The 20,328-nt window shown below is 34.1% G+C and overlaps 1 protein-coding gene across 2 annotated transcripts in view; it reads right to left on the bottom strand.

Annotated features, from left to right (window-relative positions):
• Window positions 1-20,328, bottom strand: part of CENPK (centromere protein K) — a 40,091-nt gene that overhangs the window by 18,553 nt on the left and 1,210 nt on the right. For both annotated transcript variants that reach the window (XM_046671071.1, XM_046671072.1), the window contains exons 2-6: window positions 19,458-19,514; window positions 14,863-15,013; window positions 12,724-12,780; window positions 9,390-9,462; window positions 5,632-5,678 (exon numbers count right to left, since the gene is read on the bottom strand). In XM_046671071.1, coding sequence (XP_046527027.1) covers window positions 5,632-5,678; window positions 9,390-9,462; window positions 12,724-12,780; window positions 14,863-14,979 — 294 coding nt within the window. In that variant the 5' untranslated portion in view covers window positions 14,980-15,013; window positions 19,458-19,514. The remainder of the gene's footprint in view (window positions 1-5,631; window positions 5,679-9,389; window positions 9,463-12,723; window positions 12,781-14,862; window positions 15,014-19,457; window positions 19,515-20,328) is intronic.

The raw sequence follows: 20,328 nt of genomic DNA, 5'->3' as shown, positions 1-20,328 counted from the left end.
ACATGAGGAACGAGAGAGGTGACATTACTAAAAACATTAATACAATAATGGGGGAACGCTTTGAACAATTTTATGTCAATAAATTTGACAAATTAGATGAGATGAACAAACTCTTTGAAAGATACAACCTACCAAATCTCATTCAGAGAAAAATAGAAAACCTGACTAACCATAAAGAAATTGAATTTGTAGTAAAAAATTTTCCCACAAAGAAAACTCTAGGCCCTGATGATTTCACTTGTGAATTCTAACAAATGTTTAAAAAATTATTAATACTGAATCTATACAAACTCTTCTGAAGAGGACAGAATACTTCTCAACTCATTCTTTGAGGCTGATATCACCATGATATCAAAGCCAGACAAAAATGTCACAAGAAAAGAAAACCACAGACCAATATATCTCATAAACACAGATGCAAAAATCTTAATAAAAATCCATCAATAAATAAAAAAGATTAATACATTATGGCAAAGTGGGACTTATTCTAGGAATGCATAGTAAACAGTTAAAATCAATATTAAAAGATCAATGAATTTACTACATCAACAGACTAAAAAAAAATTTGATCTCACTGAACTCAGAAAGAATGAGTGACAAAATTCAAAGTTAATTCATGATTTAAAAAAAAAAGAAGACTTCATAAATTGTAACAAAAGGTAATTTCCTCAACTTAACCAAGGGCATATATGAAAAACCTACTGCTAACATGACACTTAACGGTGAAAGAGCAAGTGCTATCTACTAAGATCAGGAACAAGGCAAAAGTGTCCACTCTCACCACTTTTATTCCATATATTACTAAATGTTCTAGGACAGTACAATAAATCAAGAAAAAGATAAAAAAAAGCATCCAGATGGAAAGGAATAAGAAAAACTGCCTTTGATGTCAGATGACATGACTACCTGTGTAGAAAATCCTACATAATCTACAAAAAAGCTACTAGAATAAAGGGGTTTATCATGCTCACTAGATACAGGATTAATATAAAAATATTAACTGTATTTGTATGTATCAGCAATAAATAATTGGAAACCGAAATTTAAAAAAAGAATACCATTTTAAAAGCATCAAAAATATGATATAGTTGGGCCAGCCCCAGTGGCCTAGTGGTTAAGTTTGGTGTGCTCTGCTTCGGTGGCCCAGGTTCGGTTGCTGGGCATGGACCTACACCACTCTTTTGTCAGTGGCCATGTTGTCACTGTGGCTCACATAAAAAAAGGAAGATTGGCAACAGATGTTAGCTCAGGGTGGATCTTCCTCAGCAAAAAGAGGAAGATTGGCAATAGATGTTAGCTCAGGGCAAATCTTCCTCAGCAAAAGAAAAAAAAAGAGAAAGCAATACTAAAGAGATGAATTTGACAAAACATGTACAGGACCTGTACACTTTTATTATAATTTATGAAGTCTTTTTTTTAATTCATGAATTAACATTCAATTTTGTCAATTATTCTTTTCTGAATTCACTGAGGTGATCAAACGATTTTTTTCTTCTTTTAGTCTGTTGATATAGTAAATTACAAAACATGGGTGAGATAAATTTTCTAAATACCAAACAAATGGAAACCTAAATAATTGCAGAGATCATAGAGTGCTCACGGATCTGAACTGAGACTCAATATGTTAAAGATACCAGTTCTCCTCAAATTAAACTATAGATTCAGGGTAATCTCAATCAAGATTCCAGTAAACCTTTTTACGGGATAGAGTGACAAGCCAACTCTAATTTATATGAAAATATGAAACAATTTTGGTAAAGAACAACAATGTCAGAGAACTCATACCATTTAATTTCAAGACTTATAAAGCTGCAGTAGATTAAACACTGTCCTACTGGGCCTAAAGACAAAAACATAGAACAAAGGAAGAGAACTATCCACAGTGCAGAAATGGAGAACAAAGGGAGAGTCTAGAAATAGATCCAATTAATTTTCAATAAATGTGCAAAGGAAATTCAAGAGAAAGGATCATTTTTTCAACAACTTGTGCTGGAACAATTAGTATCCATATGAAAAAAAACCTTTATCAATAACTCATTCCATATACAAACATTGTTTCAAAATGTATCACAGATCTAAATTTGAAACCTAAAACTTTAAAATTTCTAAAAGAAAATATGCAAGAAATCTTTGTAACGTTAAGTTGGGCAAATATTTCTTATATGTGAGCACAAACCTTAAGAGAAAACCTGAGAAAATGGAGTTAATCAAATTAGGAACTTAAGTTCTTCAAAAGACACTGTTTAGAGAATAAAAAGACAAGTATACAGGAAAGGGTTAACTCAGCAGGCCAAGGTTGCACAAACTCTGCACATTACCAAGAAAGGTCCGTCTTTAGGACTGGTCCCTGGTGGACTCCTGGAAGATGAGCTCTGATGCCTTGGAATATTCTGCCTGATAAGAGTGCTTTTCATATGCCTGGGGCCTTGGGCGGCTTAGTATCAATTTGATAAGAGAGTTTATTCTAACTATGTGATTTATGGTGAATGGATTTTGCTCTGGGGGGGCTGGAGTCTGGGTAGCTCACAGAGGTGACTCTGGGTAGTCAGTCACAGAGGCCCTACGCACACGGTGACTGCTTCCTGATAAAAACACTGGACAACAAGGCTTGGGTGAATTTCCCTGTATCAACACTTGGCACATATTGCCACACACAGTTGCAGGGAGAATTAAATGCATCCATGCAACTCCACTGGGGAAGGACTCCTGTAAGCTTGGTCCATGTGCCTTTTTTCCCTTTGCTCATTGTGACCTGTGTCCTCTCACTATAATAAACTGTAACCATGAGTATAATAGTTCATCTGAGTCCTGTGAGCCCATGTAGTGAATCACTGGACCTCAGACTGATCTTGGGGAAAACCCTGACACAGCTGGCATCAGAAGTGGAATTTACTATAATGACCCTGTCTTACTGAAACCTGGTGAAAGCACTGTTTGGGAAAAGGAAGGATGACGGGCCAGGGGATGATGAATCTTTGATGCCTGATGGTTATCAGGTCAACAAAGGTATACGACAAGAGCTGCACTGTGATCAGTTACTGTGATCAGTTACTGTAGGTAGACTTTATCAATGAAATTCAGACATGATAGAAATAATTCTCAGAGTTGGCTCACTGAATGCATAAGGAAGTGCAAAATAATGAGAAACAAGCCAAATATTCAATCCTTTTGTTATTTTTATCTGTAACAGTTAAAACGAAAGTAGACTGTTGAGGCAGATACTGGCACTGCATCAGGTTTGGATTTCGGCCAGTCCAAACTACAGCTGCTAGCCTAAGGGCTGCCACCAATGGGAAAATTATGCTGGATCATTATGTCATATATTATTTTTAATTAATGATGTTGGAAATTTGGTGGACCTTTTCAATGTGGAGAAAAATCATTATCTTTCATTCTGGGAAAAATGTTCATGTATTTATTTTATAATATCTTCCTTTCTACTTTTTTCTATTGTGGAACTTCTACTGGCCATATTTTGTCCTTTTGAGTTGATACTCTAGTTTTCTTATCTTCTATTATTCTAATTTTCCTTTTTTTCTCCATTCCTAACCTACTCTCTAGGAGATTTCCATGACTATAATTACCAATCTCCTTTGTGATTATTTCAGCTATCATATTTTCATTTAGAAGGGCACCCTCTTGTTCTCTGAATGCTCCCTTTTAAAATTAACAGCATTATTGAGGTATAATTCACATATCATACAATTTACTCATCTAAAGTATATAATTCAATGATTTTTAGTATATTCACAGAGTTGTACAAACATCACCACAACCAATTTTTGAACATTTTCACACCCCAAAAGGAAACCTGTTAGCAGTATCCTTTAGCAGTCACTCACTATGTCCTTTCCAATCACCCAGCCTGAATCAACAAGCAACAATCTACTTTCCATCCCTATACATTTTCCTATTATGAATATTTGATATAAATGGAATCGTATAATATGTGATCCTTTGTGACTGGCTTCTTTCATTTAGCATAAGGTTTTCAAGGTACATCCATATTATAGCATATATCAGTACTTCATTTCAATAATATGCCATTGTATAAATACATCACATTTTATTTATCCATCCATCAGTTGATTAACATTTGGGTTGCTTGCCCCTTTTGGCTATTAAGAAAAATGTTGTTATGAACATTTATGTGTAAGTTTTTCACACACATATTTTCATTTCTCTTGGGTATATACCTAGGTGTGAAACTGCTGGTTCAGACAGTAACTCGTTTACCTTTTGAGGAACTACCAGCCTGTTTTGCAAAATGGCTACAGCATCTCACATTCCTATCAGCAGTGTATATGTGTTCTAATTTCTCCACATCTTCACCAATACTTGTTATTGTCTATCTTTTGATCATAGCCATCATAGGGGATATAAAGTTGTCTTTTTTAAAAACTGGCATTGTTATTTTGTGGACTCAACAAATTGTTTTATCACTCTGAAGATATTATTTTATTAAACTCTCCTTGTTCCTTGAATTTTTCTATTTCCTTAAGGTTCATATTTTTCAACTGTTTTGGGTTTCTGCCTTTCCATTTGGAGGCATTTCACAAATACTGATGATCATTGGCTGGACGTTCATATTTAAAAATCAAAAACTTACTAAAAACTCTGTTTATGAATGGGGCTTTGTTAGTACAGCCACCCTGCTTTTTTACCAGGGACTTCCATTTATTAATACTTATAGATCTTTTTTCTTGGGCCATTTAGATTTTCCAGAGATTATTTTATCTCCTGTTGGAGGCTATTTTTATACCAGGCTACAGAACCTCTAGAGACAGAGCAGGGAGAAGAGCTGGTACTTCCACCAAACTGTATGAAAATGTTAACTTGAGCTTTCTGACTTTTGACCTGCACACCACCCCTACTAAACACCCAACCTGGTGTCCCTGAGTCCAGAGCCTCAATAATTTAATGCCTCTATGCCATATACCTCCAGTTTTCAGGTATGTGAATAAAAAGTTAGCTGTTTGACTATAAGAGAGAAAAATTCTAATAGTCCGTGTTCTGACTTTAAAGAAACCTTGTTTTTAGCACACGCTTGAACCCTGAATTTTGCAGTACCAGGTTCCTTCAAATTCCAAGCCTTTCTTCAATTCTATAAGGCAGATAATCTCTCTTTTAATCACTATTTCTGTCTCTAAGGGCACACAGATACTTATCTCTTTGCATGTTCTACAACCTTGTTTAAAATTCCTGTTTGAGTCTATCTTCTCTCCTATACTTTGACCAAATGGAATTAAACTTTAAAAACATGTCTGTATTGACATTTATCTTAAGTTTTGAGAAGGAAAGATGGATATGTATGACAATTTAGCTTAACCTTTCTTCTTTATTATGAAGAGAGTTTAATAAACTAAAAATTAAATACAAGAGTAAAAGTTTACATATTAAACTTTAGTGATAGTTCTGATATACAAATTGAGTTCAAAATTCAAATTTTTGGATTGAATTCAAAAATTTTAAAACTCAAAATATTCTGTTTAATAAAACATAATTAAGATAAAAATAGAAAAATTAATATGGTTTTAAAGTGGTTTCACCCTACTTCTTATGTCATGAACTTATCCAAAACACTTCTAGTAATAAATTTTTGGGGTTATAGAAATTCATTAAGTGACTTACCTCTTCTTTTCCTAATGTTAGCAGAACTTCTTCATTCAGTGGAATTACTACAGAAACAAAATGAAACAAAATTATACAAATGCTTAGTTAACCCTCAAAAATCAAAAATTTGATTTTGTGCTTTCTAGGAAACTCTCTTCCCTTTCTATGTACATATTACAGAAGTTTTTATGAAATGTGTGCAGTTTTTATGAAATCGTTTTTTAACATCTTTACATATATAACCAACATATATAATTTTAGACAAATGTGATATTTATGCATTTTGTTTTTAGTACCTTTTTCCTTTCTTGTTTTGTTTTCTCAATCCCTCAGAAGCAAAATTAATAATCTATAATGTGTTCCTTAATATTTCTTTCTGTACTCATATGATCCTATGCATGCATACATATACATATATATACATATACATCCAAGGGTTATTAATTATTTCATTGCTGGTTTTACAAGAATGGGATCATAGCACACATATTATTCGTATCTTGTTTTTGCTCAAAAAAAGCCCCATGAGAATCCTTTCTATTGATCTAGTATAACTCTAATTAATAACTTTAAGTCGCTGCATAATATTCCACAGGGTGAATATACCATGTATTCAGTGGTTTTGCTAATGATAGCATTAAATTTATGTCTAGCTTTGGCCACAAAAAGCAATGATACAGTAACATTCTTTTATTTGTGTCTTTATGTATTTGTGCTTTAATTTCTGTGGGACAGATTCCCAGACATGGAATTTCACAGAAGGAAATGTGTATTTTGAATTTTAATACAGGATGCCAGATTCTTTTCTAAAGAATTTCTATGAACAATGAATAAGAAACAGCAAAAGATATAAACTCTTCTAAAATTTGTGCCAATCTGATGAGCACAAACTAATATTTCATTTTAATTTTGTATAGCAAAATTAAATCCTTATGCTTAGAAAAGTTCAACCCATATACTTAGGAAAGTTTACCTTTCCTAACAAAGTGCTATTTAAAATTTCTCAAATGACATGCTACCAAAAACTTTCTAAGCTATCTGCTATTCTATAGGGTCTTCTAATAGGAAAGAGCTTCCTAGATGTGCTTCATAGGTTCTATATTAGAACTGATTAGAAGTCTCAGGAGGGCTACTATTCATATCAAAAATGCAGTGAGAAGGATTTTAAGAACACAAAGTCTAAAAATCTTCCTCTTGGCCAGTTTGGCCAAGAGAAGCATTTCAATATTCATTCAGTCATTTCAACCAATACAATACGGCAGGTTCTAAGAATATAAAGATTTTTAAAATCCTTACAGTGTGGCAGCCTATGAAACTGGCAACCTTAAGAAGGGTACTTGACCAATATGGCAGCCTGTGTGTTTGGGGTTACCAGGACAAGGTGTGTATGTAAGGGATGATGATAATAAGAAAAATAAAAATTATAAACTCCGATATATAGCCTCAAAAAGAATACTTAGAAATAAAATATAGCCCAGGAGGCAAAAGATCTGTATCCTAAAAACTACAAAATATTGCTGAAAGAAATTAAAGACACCAATAAATAGAAAGACATATGTGTTCCATGATTATAAGACTTAACATTGTTAAGATGTCAATACTACCTCAAAGTGAGCTACAGATTCAATGCAATCCCTATCAAAATCCCAATGTTTTTTGCAGAAACAGAAAAATCCATCCTAAAATTCACACAGAATCTCAAGGGAACCCACATGGCCAAAACAATCTTGGGGAAAAAAGAACAAAGTTGGAGGTTTCATATTTTCTAATTTCAAAAGTTACTACAAGCTACAGTAATCAAAACAGTATGCTACTGACATAGAGACAGACATATAGACCGACAGGATAGAACAGAGCCCAGAAATAAATCCTCACATTTTTTTGACAAGGGTGCCAAGACAATTCAATGGGGGAAAAGACAGTTATCTCAACAAACGGTATTGGAAAAACTCGATACACATGCAAAAGAATGAAGTTGGACCTTTAACTTTTCTTTAAGTTTGAAAGTTTCTACAATTAATTAAAAATATCTTGATCAAGAAGTAAAAAGTCTATTATAATAATCTAATGGATTGGTGATGAAGGCCTAAACTAAATCTGTGGCAGTAGGGCTCAATAGTTAATAACTGGCTGTATGTGAAATATGAAAAAGGAAGAATCTAGAAGGACTATTAAATTTATGTCTAATCAAATAGATTCCATTCAACAGAGATCAGACCATGAATCTGAGGCATCTGTAGAATATTTTGGGAACAGAGATCAGTTCATGAATCTGAGACATGAATCTGAATCTATAGAATATTTTGGAAATGATCTCTCTAAGGTAGAAAGCTATATAAGTATGATTTGGATATATAGATTTGCAAGTTGTTATGAAAATCGTGCCTCTCCCCTAGACCAATTCACGTTGAAGTCCTAACCTCCCAGTACCTGAGAATGTGACTGTACTTACAATAGGGTCTTTAAAGAGGCAATTATGTTAAATGAGGTCATTCAGATGGGCCTTACTTAAACGTGACTGGCATCCCTATACAAAGAGATTAGGACACAGATGGGCACAGAGGGAGACCATGTGAAGACACTAGGAGAAGACAGCTATCTATAAGCCAAGAAAAAAGGCCTCAGAAGGAACCAACCCTGTCAATACCTTGATCTTGGACTTTTAGCCTCCAAAATTGTGAGAAAATAAATTTCTGTTGTTTAAGCCACCCAGTCCATGGTACTTTGTTAGGGCAGCCCTAGCAAACTACTACACAAGTCATTAATACAGATATAATAAACAAAAACAGAAGCAGAAAATATAATGCTGGAATAACATACAGAGTAAGAAGCAAAAACAGCTGAGCACAGTCCTCGGGAGAACACCAAGATTTTAACAGCAGATTATGAGCAGCCTTTGAGATGCTCAATATAGTGCTGAGGAGGCAATAGGATATAAAGTTTAATGCAAATTAAAATCACAATTGTATATACATATACTTACCAGAAGTGCTAAAATTAAAAAGACTACTAAGTGGTAGCGAAGACGTGGAACAATGGAGGACATTAGCGTAAATATAGTAATTAAAACCAAGAATGGATGAAATTATCTAGGAAGAGAATGAGGAGAAAAGAATCCCCATAACTGGAATAGAGAATGATAAGCCAACAAAGGAGACTAAGAAGGGAAGTGGAGGGAGTTAAAGGAAAGGAGACAGAGGGGTAGGAGAAAGGGGAAGGAAGATGTACATGGAAAAAGAGGGTACAATTTATATAGACCACAAATACAGGTACACACATGGTCAGCTGGGTATTATAACTACAGATTTTTAAGCCATCTTCTATATCTCAACTAAAGGCAAAAATACAGTCGGCCTCTGCTGGACAAATCAAGAGGCAACATAACAATCTATGCGGCCCTTACATAAATAAGTATCTAAAATAACTTTTCTCTTATACTAGATAAGTTTCATTCATTAAGAAACAACTTATAGTTTCTACTGAGCATATAAGATAGTATCTATGAGGATAAAATGATGGCTATAATAAGGTCTCCATAATCAAAATTATTACACTCTAACGTGAGACAGATATGTTTCTTATTATCTATATAATAAAATAAGCAGAAAACAATGTGCAAACAGAAAGAAAACTGAGGTGGCTTTCTAATATCAATGGAATTTAGGCAATTTCAAGAAGGCTAACTGGATCTTGTAACTCTTCTTGTGATCACTAAATTAACTTGCCATTACAGTAATTTGTTTACAAAAATATAAACCTAAAAATAAGAATCTTACTTTTAGGAGTTTCTTTCTGCCATTGACTGAGTTCAGCAGTCAAACATTTCATTTGCATAATTAATAATGATAGCTATTAAAAAAGAACAAGAGAATAAGACAAAATCATTTCTTGTTGAATGCCATTCATAGCCATTCATAGACGAAAGTATAGACATTCTTATACTTTAATACAAGTTTCTAACATAAATAGCTAACATAATTACCTAGCTAAACTATAAAAGATTATCACTCCAAACAGAATTCTGCTTTAAAACATACTAATCATAGCTCATAAATTGACTGTTATACTAATGATATAGTATTAAAAAAAGATCAATTCTACTTCACCACTCAACCTAAAATAAAAGAACATACATACATTAAGTTTATTCTCTAAACCAATATTTCTTTAAAAAATAGGCTATTTCTTGCCAACATTTTTTACACAAATTTTAAATTGTGCACCCCTTTAGCCAAAGATAAATTAGGATGGATATGTCTCTGATATTAGGCGGCTCCAATCATTATAATTCTGATAATTACAAATCTATGTGATAAATCTGTCGCTTGATCAGACCATAAAATTAAAGTCTATGTACGCTTAAAGTTAAATTTCAGAACATTTTTTATCTCCTCTATATAATCCTTATTAATAGCCAGACAGATCAAAAATTCACATTTCAAAAATGCAATCGGTATTACTGTAATATTTACACTAAAAGGACACCAAGTACTGTCTTTTCTAACCCAATTCTACGATACAGAGCAGGTAGCTCAAAGACTCTGCTCTGTATCATAACATTGCCTGTTAAACAGTCAAAGGAAAAAGAAACTGGTCTCTTTGAATGCTTTATATAATTATATAAAAATGCATTTACAGTTATTTAAAATTTTTACCAAAGGAGGGTTTAACATTATTTTCTTATAAATAATTAAATAAGAATGTGAAAAAGTTTTTTGTGAACTATAAAGCGATTTATAAATGTTAATTATTATTATCACTAGGAAAGGATAACAAATTCTTAGAAAGTAGTATCTAAAATAGACAAAACCATCATAATGATAAGGAATCCATATCACTTTTTCTGTACATATCAAGTTGAAACATATAGTTACCGATATTCATTTTTCAACCTATTAAAAACCAGTAATTTCATACAGTTCAACTTCACACTGTATTGACGAAGCACAGCTCTTACCTTGCCAAAGCCCAGGTAAGGCAAATACCCAAATTATTTCTGATCTCGCTATAAAATTAAACAACATTTTCTAAGAAAAGAAAGTAACAGTAGTATTTCTAAAGTGATTTAAACACAAAAACTTGAGAAATCTTGCCATTTTCTCATTTAAAATATCCAACTTCTTGCTTCAGAAAATGAACTGAGTTTTAATATTGAAGTTTTGAAGTTATTAGGTGTGCAGAAAAGAGTTAACAAAGCAAGTCTGAGACTATCCTTAAAGGCTCTTGTCTGGCATCTGGGAATTTGAATTTTGAAATGGTTCCCACTAACCTAACTGATAAGACTGGCTCTCTGTGCCTAAAATGTGCAAAGATTATGATTTCTGCTGAATACCTGCTTTCCTTCTGGGAGTCTGGTATTTTGATAACTGCTAGGCAGAGGGTGGCTATGTAACTAGCCCCTACAAAAAACCTTGGGCACTGAGTCTCTAAGGAGGTTCCCTGGTAGACAACATTTCACACTTATCAGAACTCTCTGGGGAAATTAAGCACGTCTTAAGTGACTCCACTGGGAGAGGACTTCTGAAAGTTCACACCTGGTTTCCTCTGGACTTCACCCATCTCTTTTTCTCTTTACTGGTTTTATTCTGTATCCTTTCAATGTAATAAATCTCAGCCAGGAGTATGACCATATACTGAGTCCTATGAGTCCCCTTAGAGAATCATCAACCTGGGAGTATTCTTGGGGACCCTCAATACAATAGGAAAAGGCATTTTGTGAATTCTTTAGATAACGTTATTATTGAATATCTCAGGACATTGCACATTTACAATTACATAAGCACTTCCCTCAAAGCCAGCGTTTGGCTTATTGCATGAAAATCATTCAGGACACTTATAGGCCCCATCCCAAATGATTCTCAGTCAGGAGGTCTCAATTTCTACAACATAAGAACCACACTTCCCAAGAAAACCAGATGATAGCTTATTTACTGTATAAAGCTTTTCCAAATAAAAAATCAGTTTTACACTGTACCATAGAACTCTATATTTGATGGATAAAAAAATTTTTCCAAAAGACAGCTTAATTCTTTATCATCCATTTTTAGATTAAAGATCTAGTGCAATAGGCAGTTTCAAAAGTGACAAATTAGTTTTTTCCCCTTCTTTCCTTATCTCTCTCATTCTCATTTTTTATTGAGTATTATTATGCTCATAGACTTTTATTTTTTCATAGCTATAATAAATCAAAGCCATTATTCCTTTTGATGCTCACATGATACCAAATTTGGGCAACAAGAGTGCCTTCAATTGGTTCCTATGTCTTTTGATATGCTCCCAAAAGTTCTGGAGAACTTTCATTGAAATCATTTGTATCATTGACTTTGTTCTTAGAATTTTTATCAATAAAATATTTTTGACTTTTTATATGGTCAAATACATCTAAATTTTCTTTTATAATGTCTAGATTTCTATTATTAGCCAAGAGTTTTCCCCTGTCCCTAGATTGCACTAATAGTCTCTGAGCTTTTCTTATAAGATACGTACGGCATATCTATCTAGAATTTATGTCTATATAATGAGACATAGAAGTCCAATTTTATTTTCTCCCAGATGGATATCTAGTTGTACCACTACCATTTATTAATTAATTCATCACTTTCCCACAGATTGAAACTACCATCTTACTCACATTTTAAACTGTTACTCTGTTCAACTTTATCCATTGGTTTATTCGTAAACCAATTCCATAGGTCTTTGATTACTAAAATGGATAATAATCCTTTGTTAAGCTTAGGGTAAAATCAGTTAAGATTCCATACAGATATTAAAATAACTGTGGCTGCTGTACCTAACACAAAGTAAGACAGTCTTTGTTCTTTTAACAGGTATCATAATAGCAGCCAAAGAGCAAGTCACTCAACAGTTAAATGTATATGTAGCTGTTAAAAGATATATAACAAAGAAAATATTCTCTTATTTATTTATAACAGCTTAGTCAAAAATTTTTTAGAATACTTTCTTAAGTCAGAAAGAGTATTTTCCAAATGATTAGGCACACAGCTGTTAACACAGCTATTACACTTGGGATAAATATAGACAAATATACTTCTTATCCAAAATACAATGAATTCCACTTAGCTATTTTAGGAAGATAAAAAGGATTCATACCTGAGCATTTGATTCAGTGAGTGTCTCAGTTCCAACAAGTGATAGTTTATTCTGACACTTGATGTAAAAAGTAAAGAAAATCAAGTCACATACTATAACCCACAGACAATTCTCTTCTTCTCCCCTTTTAGACCACTCAATGTAATATTCCTCTAAATATACAAATATCTGATGAAAGAGAAGAGTTTGTTTAATTCCCCCCTTTCTAAGCAAGAGGATCGGGAAGGAAGCCAAACAGGTCCCAAGGTGAATACATGAAAAGCAAAAGGGGATACTAGCCTTTTATACAGAATGAGAAAATGAGCATAAGGAAAAACAAAACAAAAATAGCTAGAGTGAATTAAAAGCCAGATACTGGAAAAATGGAAAATAAGAGAATAAGAGGGAAAGCATTATAGAAAAATAATAAAAGAGGTAAGAAGATAGTTAAGATCATAAGAAAATAGTCTTCAGGAGACAGTGTTTCTATGCCATCAAAAAAAAATCTACAACCATTAAGAGTGATTATATCTGAGGTAAAAATATGAATAATTTAAATTTTAATTGTACTTATTTATAGTTACAATATTCTTCTACCAAAAAAATTATATTTTTAAATTCAAATTTCTATAGTGAAAAAATAACAAAAGCAAAAAAAAGGATTATATAAATTACCTTGAAAATACACTTAATGATGGAGTACCAAAGATTTACGTTAAAAAAAATCTTTTTAAAGCAAAAGAGCCACTAACCTGTCCTAATCTGAAACTTTACTGGACAGAACAGGATATGAAAAATGTCTGTGGCCTATATATCATCCATTACACTACTATAAGTAGAACAAATTTTTACCAACATCCTGTAGTGTACCAGAAGTGGTTCTGTTGCACTACCCCAGAAAATGTACATACATTTCAAACACATTTTCTAACTTAGTCCATATTTTCACTCAAACTCCATAATTATGTGTTCTCCTCACTTCTATATTCTCTATCTTAGGAAATAACCCCACCAACCACCCAATAGCTCAAACCATGAACCTGAAACTACCCATAATTCCTCCCCATTTCACAAGTGACTTCCAAGTCCTTTTGATTCTACCTCCTTCATATCTCTTGAATCCATTCTTCTCTCTTTGCAATGACAGAATCTAGGCCTTCAGTACTTAACAAGACTACTAGAGCCTCCTAAATGCTCTTTCTAACTGTTTTCTATTTTTTTTTTAATTTTTTTTTTTTTGAGGAAAATTAGCCTTGAGCTAACTACTGCAAATCCTCCTCTTTTTGCTGAGGAAGACTGGCCCTGAGCTAACATCCGTGCCCATCTTCCTCCACTTTATATGTGGGACACCTACCACAGCATGGCTTTTGCCAAGCAGCGCCACGTCCACACCCGGGATCTGAACCGGCGAACCCCGGGCCGCCGCGAAGCGGAACGTGCGAACTTAACCACTGAGCCACCGGGCCGGCCCTCTATCTGTTTTCTCACTCTTTTGCATTCCATTTTCTTCAAAACCACCAGAGTGATTTTCCCAAACTACAAAACCCATCATGTCACTTCATGTTTATAATCCTTTAATGGCTCCTCATAGTATACACTCAAGAAAATCCTTCATGTTCTTGCCCCTAATTACCTCTCCAGTTTCACTCCACAAGTCCTTCTTCTCCTAATTTACATAAACCATAATATTCTACTTAGATTTTTCTAAACTCTCCCAACTTTTATATATTTTGTTCTTTCTGCTTTGTATACTGCTCCCACTTTCATAGGCTAATTCCTATTTACCCTTTAGAAATTAATTCAGTTATTACTTCTTTTAGAAAGTATCCTTGACCTCTTTAGTCTATGTTTAGTACTTCTCTTAAGTATAGTCTTTGCACTTCTGCCACAATACTTCTAATATAATGGCTTTTGCCTCCATTAGATAATAATCTCATTGAGGGCCAGGATTGCTATAATTTTTTCTCTTTCTACAGCTCACCTAGTATAAAGTTTCTTGAATGAATGATTATAAGTCTAAAAACTATATAAATATTTATCATATAATACAATGGCTTTCAGGAACCAGCATAATTATTTGTTTCCTAAATCTATTATTGAAATTAAATTTAAATCTTATAGTAATTAGTTGATATATCACTTTTATCTCTTGATACTTACTTCTTCCACATCTTTCCACAGTTCTTCACATTCTTTAATAAGTTCTTCTTCAGCATCTGTAACATCTTCCACTTCTGTAGTACTATCTGGATCTAGATCTTGCTGATTCACTGACATGTGCCTTATAATTTTCTTAGCCTTATAAGAAAATCTAAAGTAAAAAATTTTTATTCGTTTAACAATATTTGTTGACCATCTATTACCTGCCAGATTCTCAGCTAGGAGCTAAAGATGAAATGGTGAATAAAATAGGCAAAAATCCTCCTACTATGGAGCTTACGTTCTAGTTAAGGAAAACAGAAAATAAACCAAAAAAATTAAAAATATATATACTGAGTATATCCAATGATTTATAAGTGCTATGGAGAAAAGTAAGGCAGGGAAGAAACACAGGGAGTGCTAGGGCAGAGGCAATGTAATTTTACATAACCTCGTCATATAAGGTCACTGAGAAGTTGACAGTTAAGCAAAAACCTGAAAGAGATAAGGAAGTGAGACATGGGGACATTCAGGGGAAGAGGCTCCAAGCAGAGGGAACTGCAAGTGCAAAAGCCTTGGTGCAGAAATATGACTGCCATGTTCCTAGAGCAGCAAAGCAGCCCGTGTGACCAGAGCAGAGTAAGTAAGGTAGAGAACAGAAGATGAGGTCAGAGAGAAAATAGGGTTGAGATCATGTGGGCTTTGTAGGCCATTTTAAGGACTTAGGCTGAGATGATAAGCAGTTAGAGGATTTTGAACAGAGAAATGACATGACTTGAATTACGTTTTAACAGTATAATTCTGGTTACTACAGCCAGGAAGAACATAAGCAAGAAAGCCTGTTAGAAAGCTATTGCAATGATCCAAGCAAGATGTGGACCAGGATAATATTGAGGCAGAACAAAATGTGCAATTCTGAATATATTTTCAAGATAGAGCCAACAGGATTTCCTAACATCCTGTGTATAGAGTGTCAAAGAAAGAGAGGAGTTAATTATTACTAAAAAAGTTTGTGCCTAAGCAATGGAGAGATGGAGTTGCCAGTTACTGAGACGGGAAAGGTGGGGGAAGAAATAGATTCAGCAAGATGCAGGGGAGTGATGATTAAGAATTCAGTTTAGGACACATGAAATTTAAGGTGTCTATTAGTAGAGCTGCTGATTAGGCAGTTGGATATACATGCCTGGAGTTCAGGGAAAGTTTCAAGTTAGAATTTCAGTCATCACCATACAGATATTTAAAGCCATGAGGCTGGCTGAGTTCAGAAAAGCAAGAATGTACAGAAATAAGAAGAGTTTCAGACCTGGAGAGTTTGAGAAGATGAGGAAGAACCATCTAAATAGTCTTAGAAGGAGCACCAGGTAAGGTAAGAGGAAAATCTAGAGTTTGATATCCTGAAACCCAAGATAAGAAAGCGTTCAAGGAAGGAGTGGTGAACTGTCAAATACTAGAGATAGGTCAAGTAAGATAGAAACAGAGAACTGACAATTAACTTAGCAATATAGATATGGGACTGTATTTTCCAAAAATAGTCACAGCAATTATTTCAGGTTGTCACCCCCTCATCCAGAGGCAGAGCCTATTTACCCTCCCCTTGAACTTCAGTGTGACTTTCTGATTGCCTTTATGAATAGAATAAAGTGGAAGAGACACCACATGACTTCCAAAACTAAGTCACAAAGGGTAATATAGCTTACGTCTGCCTCTCTCTTGGAACACTCACCCTTGCAACCCAGCCACCATGCTGTGAGGAAGCCCAAACTAACACAAAATGAAGAGACCACACGGAGAAGTGCACATAGAAAGGAACTGAGGTTCGCAACCAAAAGTCAGACTCAATCACCAGACATGCACATGATCAAGTTTTCTGATGACTCAGTCCCCATGCTTTGAATCTTTTAGACGGGGTCCAGACATTGTGGAACAGAGACAAGGTGTCCCTGCTGTGCCTTGTCTGAACTCTTGATGCACAGAATGGCTGAGCATAATAAACGGTTGTTTTACACCTCTAAGTTTTGGGGTAATTTGTCACAACAATTTCACTGGAGTAAATCATAAAAATGGAGGCCACTGTTAATCTTTATAAGAGCAGTTTCAGTAGAATGGTAGCAGTGAAAGCCTGATTGGAGTGGATTTAAGAGAGAATAGAAGGCAAGTAACTAAACATACCCAGTGTATAAAACGTTCTAAAGAATTTTTTCTCTAAAGGAAAAGAAAAATAAGGTACCACCTAGAGGGAGATTGGGGTCAAGAGAGAGATTTCTTTTTTTGTAAGATGAGAGAAAGTACAGCGTCTTTATATGATACAGTAAGAGGAAATATTGTTGATGCAGGAGAGAAAGGAGAGAACAAGAAGAATGGGATCTAGTGCACAAGTAGAGGGGTTGGCTTTGAATGTACACACGGTTCATCTATTTTAATGTGATGGTAGGCAGAATATTAGGGACACAAATGTAGGTAGGTGAGTAGATGTGTTGCTAGGAGCTTACGGCAGTTCTGTTTGGGTTGTTTCTCTTTTCTCAGTGAAATGGTAACTAAGGTCATCAGCTGTGAATGAGGATGGAAACAAAGCATTGGAGGTTTAAAAGCAGAAGAAATGTATAAAACAGATATGGAAGAGACGGAAGAGGGTAAAATAGTAGGATTACTGGGTAGCACTAAAGGCCCATTTGAGATTAGCAGTCATGAATCTAAAGTGAAACTAATACACAGTTGTACATTTTTCTCTACAGTGTAGTAGCATAGATGCAGAGAGAGACAGAGTGAAAGAATGACAAAGTCTCTCAGATATGACCATAGGAGTACACAGCTAAGATAGAGAATATAATCACTGGAGGAAAGGTCAAGAAAAACAGAGGCCAGGTTATTGGAAGTATCATCTATGTGGATATTAAAATCACCAAGAATTATGGTAGTAGTGCTGCAGAGGGTGACAGTGAGCCAAGAGCTGAAAGTCTTCAAGGAATGAGGAGCGTGACATAATCGTGCTAGATGACTGCTGCAAAGAGGAATGGCAGGTGGCAGACTGATGGATGAGATCCAAAGTTGGGCAATTTCATGGAGGTGGGCGGAGCCATAAAGAACAATGAGGGTGTCTACTCCACAACACCAAATGCAAATCAGAATAACCCACCCCCTGAAAATACTTTTATTCATATGGAACTTAAGTTTTATATAGCTTAATCAATTACTTACCAACAAAGAGGTTTTAAAGATGACTTGAATAGATACATCATGTTCATAGATTGGAGGACTCAATATTATAAACATGTTAATTTCCCCAAAGTTGATCTATTGAATCTTAATCAAAATTCTAAATTTTTCTGTGTGTCTGGCACTTGACAAGCTAATTCTAAACTTTATATGGAAATACAAAGGGCCAAAAACAGCCAAGACCATCATGAAGAATAAGATTGGAAAATTTGCCTTACCAGATGTTAAACATATTATAAAACTATACTAATTATGATAGTTTGGAATTAGCACATGGATAGGCAAATTAAACAATGGAACACAATATAAAGCCTTTCTAGATTCACACATTTATGGTGAGTGATATATGACAAAAGAAGCAATGCAAATTAAAGGGAAAGAACAATCCAAATAGGAGCATATTTTATACACTACTCTGGGTTTTTTTCCATGTATATTTTGGCACATATAGACCCCCTCCTTTTTTGGTTTTTTTTAAACAAACTGCATAGTATTTGGGGAGAAAACATAAGCCTAGACATATACCTTGATGTTTACACCACTCCTCCATCTCTCAAAAAATCCAAACAGAAATCATAAAAACAAACAGGAAGAAAACATGGAGAATTTTTTTTTTTGATCTTGGATTAGGAAAGGCCTTTCTAAGGAAAACTAAGTAAAATCTCTATATAAAATTTTTTAAAATTCTGCATGGATAATAATATCATTAAAAAGTTAAAATTTAAAACCCAAAAACCTAAGAAAAATATCTCTAATATGTATGGCACCCAAGACCTAATTTCCTTGATGTATAATGAATGCCTACAAATTTAGAAGAAAAAACTAACAACCAATCATAAAAAAAAACCCTCAAAAAAACTATCACTATAAAAGTCAGGCTATCGATTACTTTTGGAGGGAGGGAGAGAAGGAGGTATTAGAAGAGAGAGGCTTCTGACTGAAATAGACCAAATGGAGAGACTAAAGGTAAACAACAAAAACATTGCAATAGAAAAGGGCAAAGGACACAAGTGGGAATTTAAAGAAAAAAGAAAAAATAAGAAACATCTTTAAATATAGAAAAAATGCCTTCTTAACCTCAGTCAAACTTAAAAAAATGCAAATTGGAGTTACTTTTCATTCAGACTAGCAATAATGAAAAATTTTATAAGAAACAACATTGGCAAGAGTGTAGAACAAGAGGGATGCATGGTTGGCAGACCAGTCACTTTGTAGGATAATAAGCAATATCCATCAAATTTTTAAATGCATTTATCTTTGACCCAGAAATTCTACTCCTAGTAATATATATATTTGCATAAGTCTACTTAGGTATGCTTACTGTAGCATTATCTATAAAAAACTTTTAAGTGTGAACTCTGCAGTCAGACTGTCTAGGTTTAAATCTTGGCTTCAACACTTACAAGCTGTGTAACCTTGAGCAAGTCACTTAAACCGTCTGTGCCTCAGTTTCCAGTGATCTGTAAAATGAAGATAATAACAGAACTTACCCCACAGGGTTGTGATAACAATTAAATGAGTTAATATATGTAAAGCTCTTAGACTTGTGCCTCACATATAAAGAGTTCTATCAGTATTAGCTGCTAATATTACTGTTAACAATCTCAATGTCAACTAGTAGAAGACTGGTTAAATAATTTATGCCACATCCAAAAATGTTTACACTAAACATCTTCCTTGCCATGTATAAAAGATATAGTTAAGTTTGCAAAGCCATAAATTCATTAACAATTTTAGAATATTTTTAAGCAAAACAGTCAAACATTATACAAATATTTGTTTTAAATACACCTTAACTTAGAAATGAAGTGCAAATTAATCTTTCCCCACTTTGTAGTATACTAACGAACAATATACATTATCAGCACACAAAAGTAATGTGAAACTGTGTGCGTGCATGCACGTGTGTGGACAGATATTCAACAAATTAGCTGGACTGGCAGCTCAATGTAGCACTAGCATACAAATAAAAACAGTTAAGACTTTAACTTTATCCCTTTCCCATATTTTGTATCCTTAAATCTACCCTTCTGGAAAGAGAAAAAGTCAATTTGTTGAGGTCCTCAGTCACTACTCCAATTCCCATTTACTGAAGAAAAATATTGCTATATTTAGGGATACTATTCCATACAAACTTAACAGATCTAACACTAGATTGAAGAAACCCCTACTATGACTGGAAAAAACCTAATATTCCTGAAATAAAGCAATAGAAAGTGCCTATACAATTCTGAGCTGTAGTCATTTGTCCAACAAACACGTTCTTAATGTGTG

This window comes from Equus quagga, chromosome 9 (assembly GCF_021613505.1).
Source record: "Equus quagga isolate Etosha38 chromosome 9, UCLA_HA_Equagga_1.0, whole genome shotgun sequence".
Lineage (NCBI taxonomy): Eukaryota > Metazoa > Chordata > Mammalia > Perissodactyla > Equidae > Equus > Equus quagga.
Note: the sequence above shows the minus strand (reverse complement) of the source record. Positions and strands in the feature narration are given on the sequence as shown.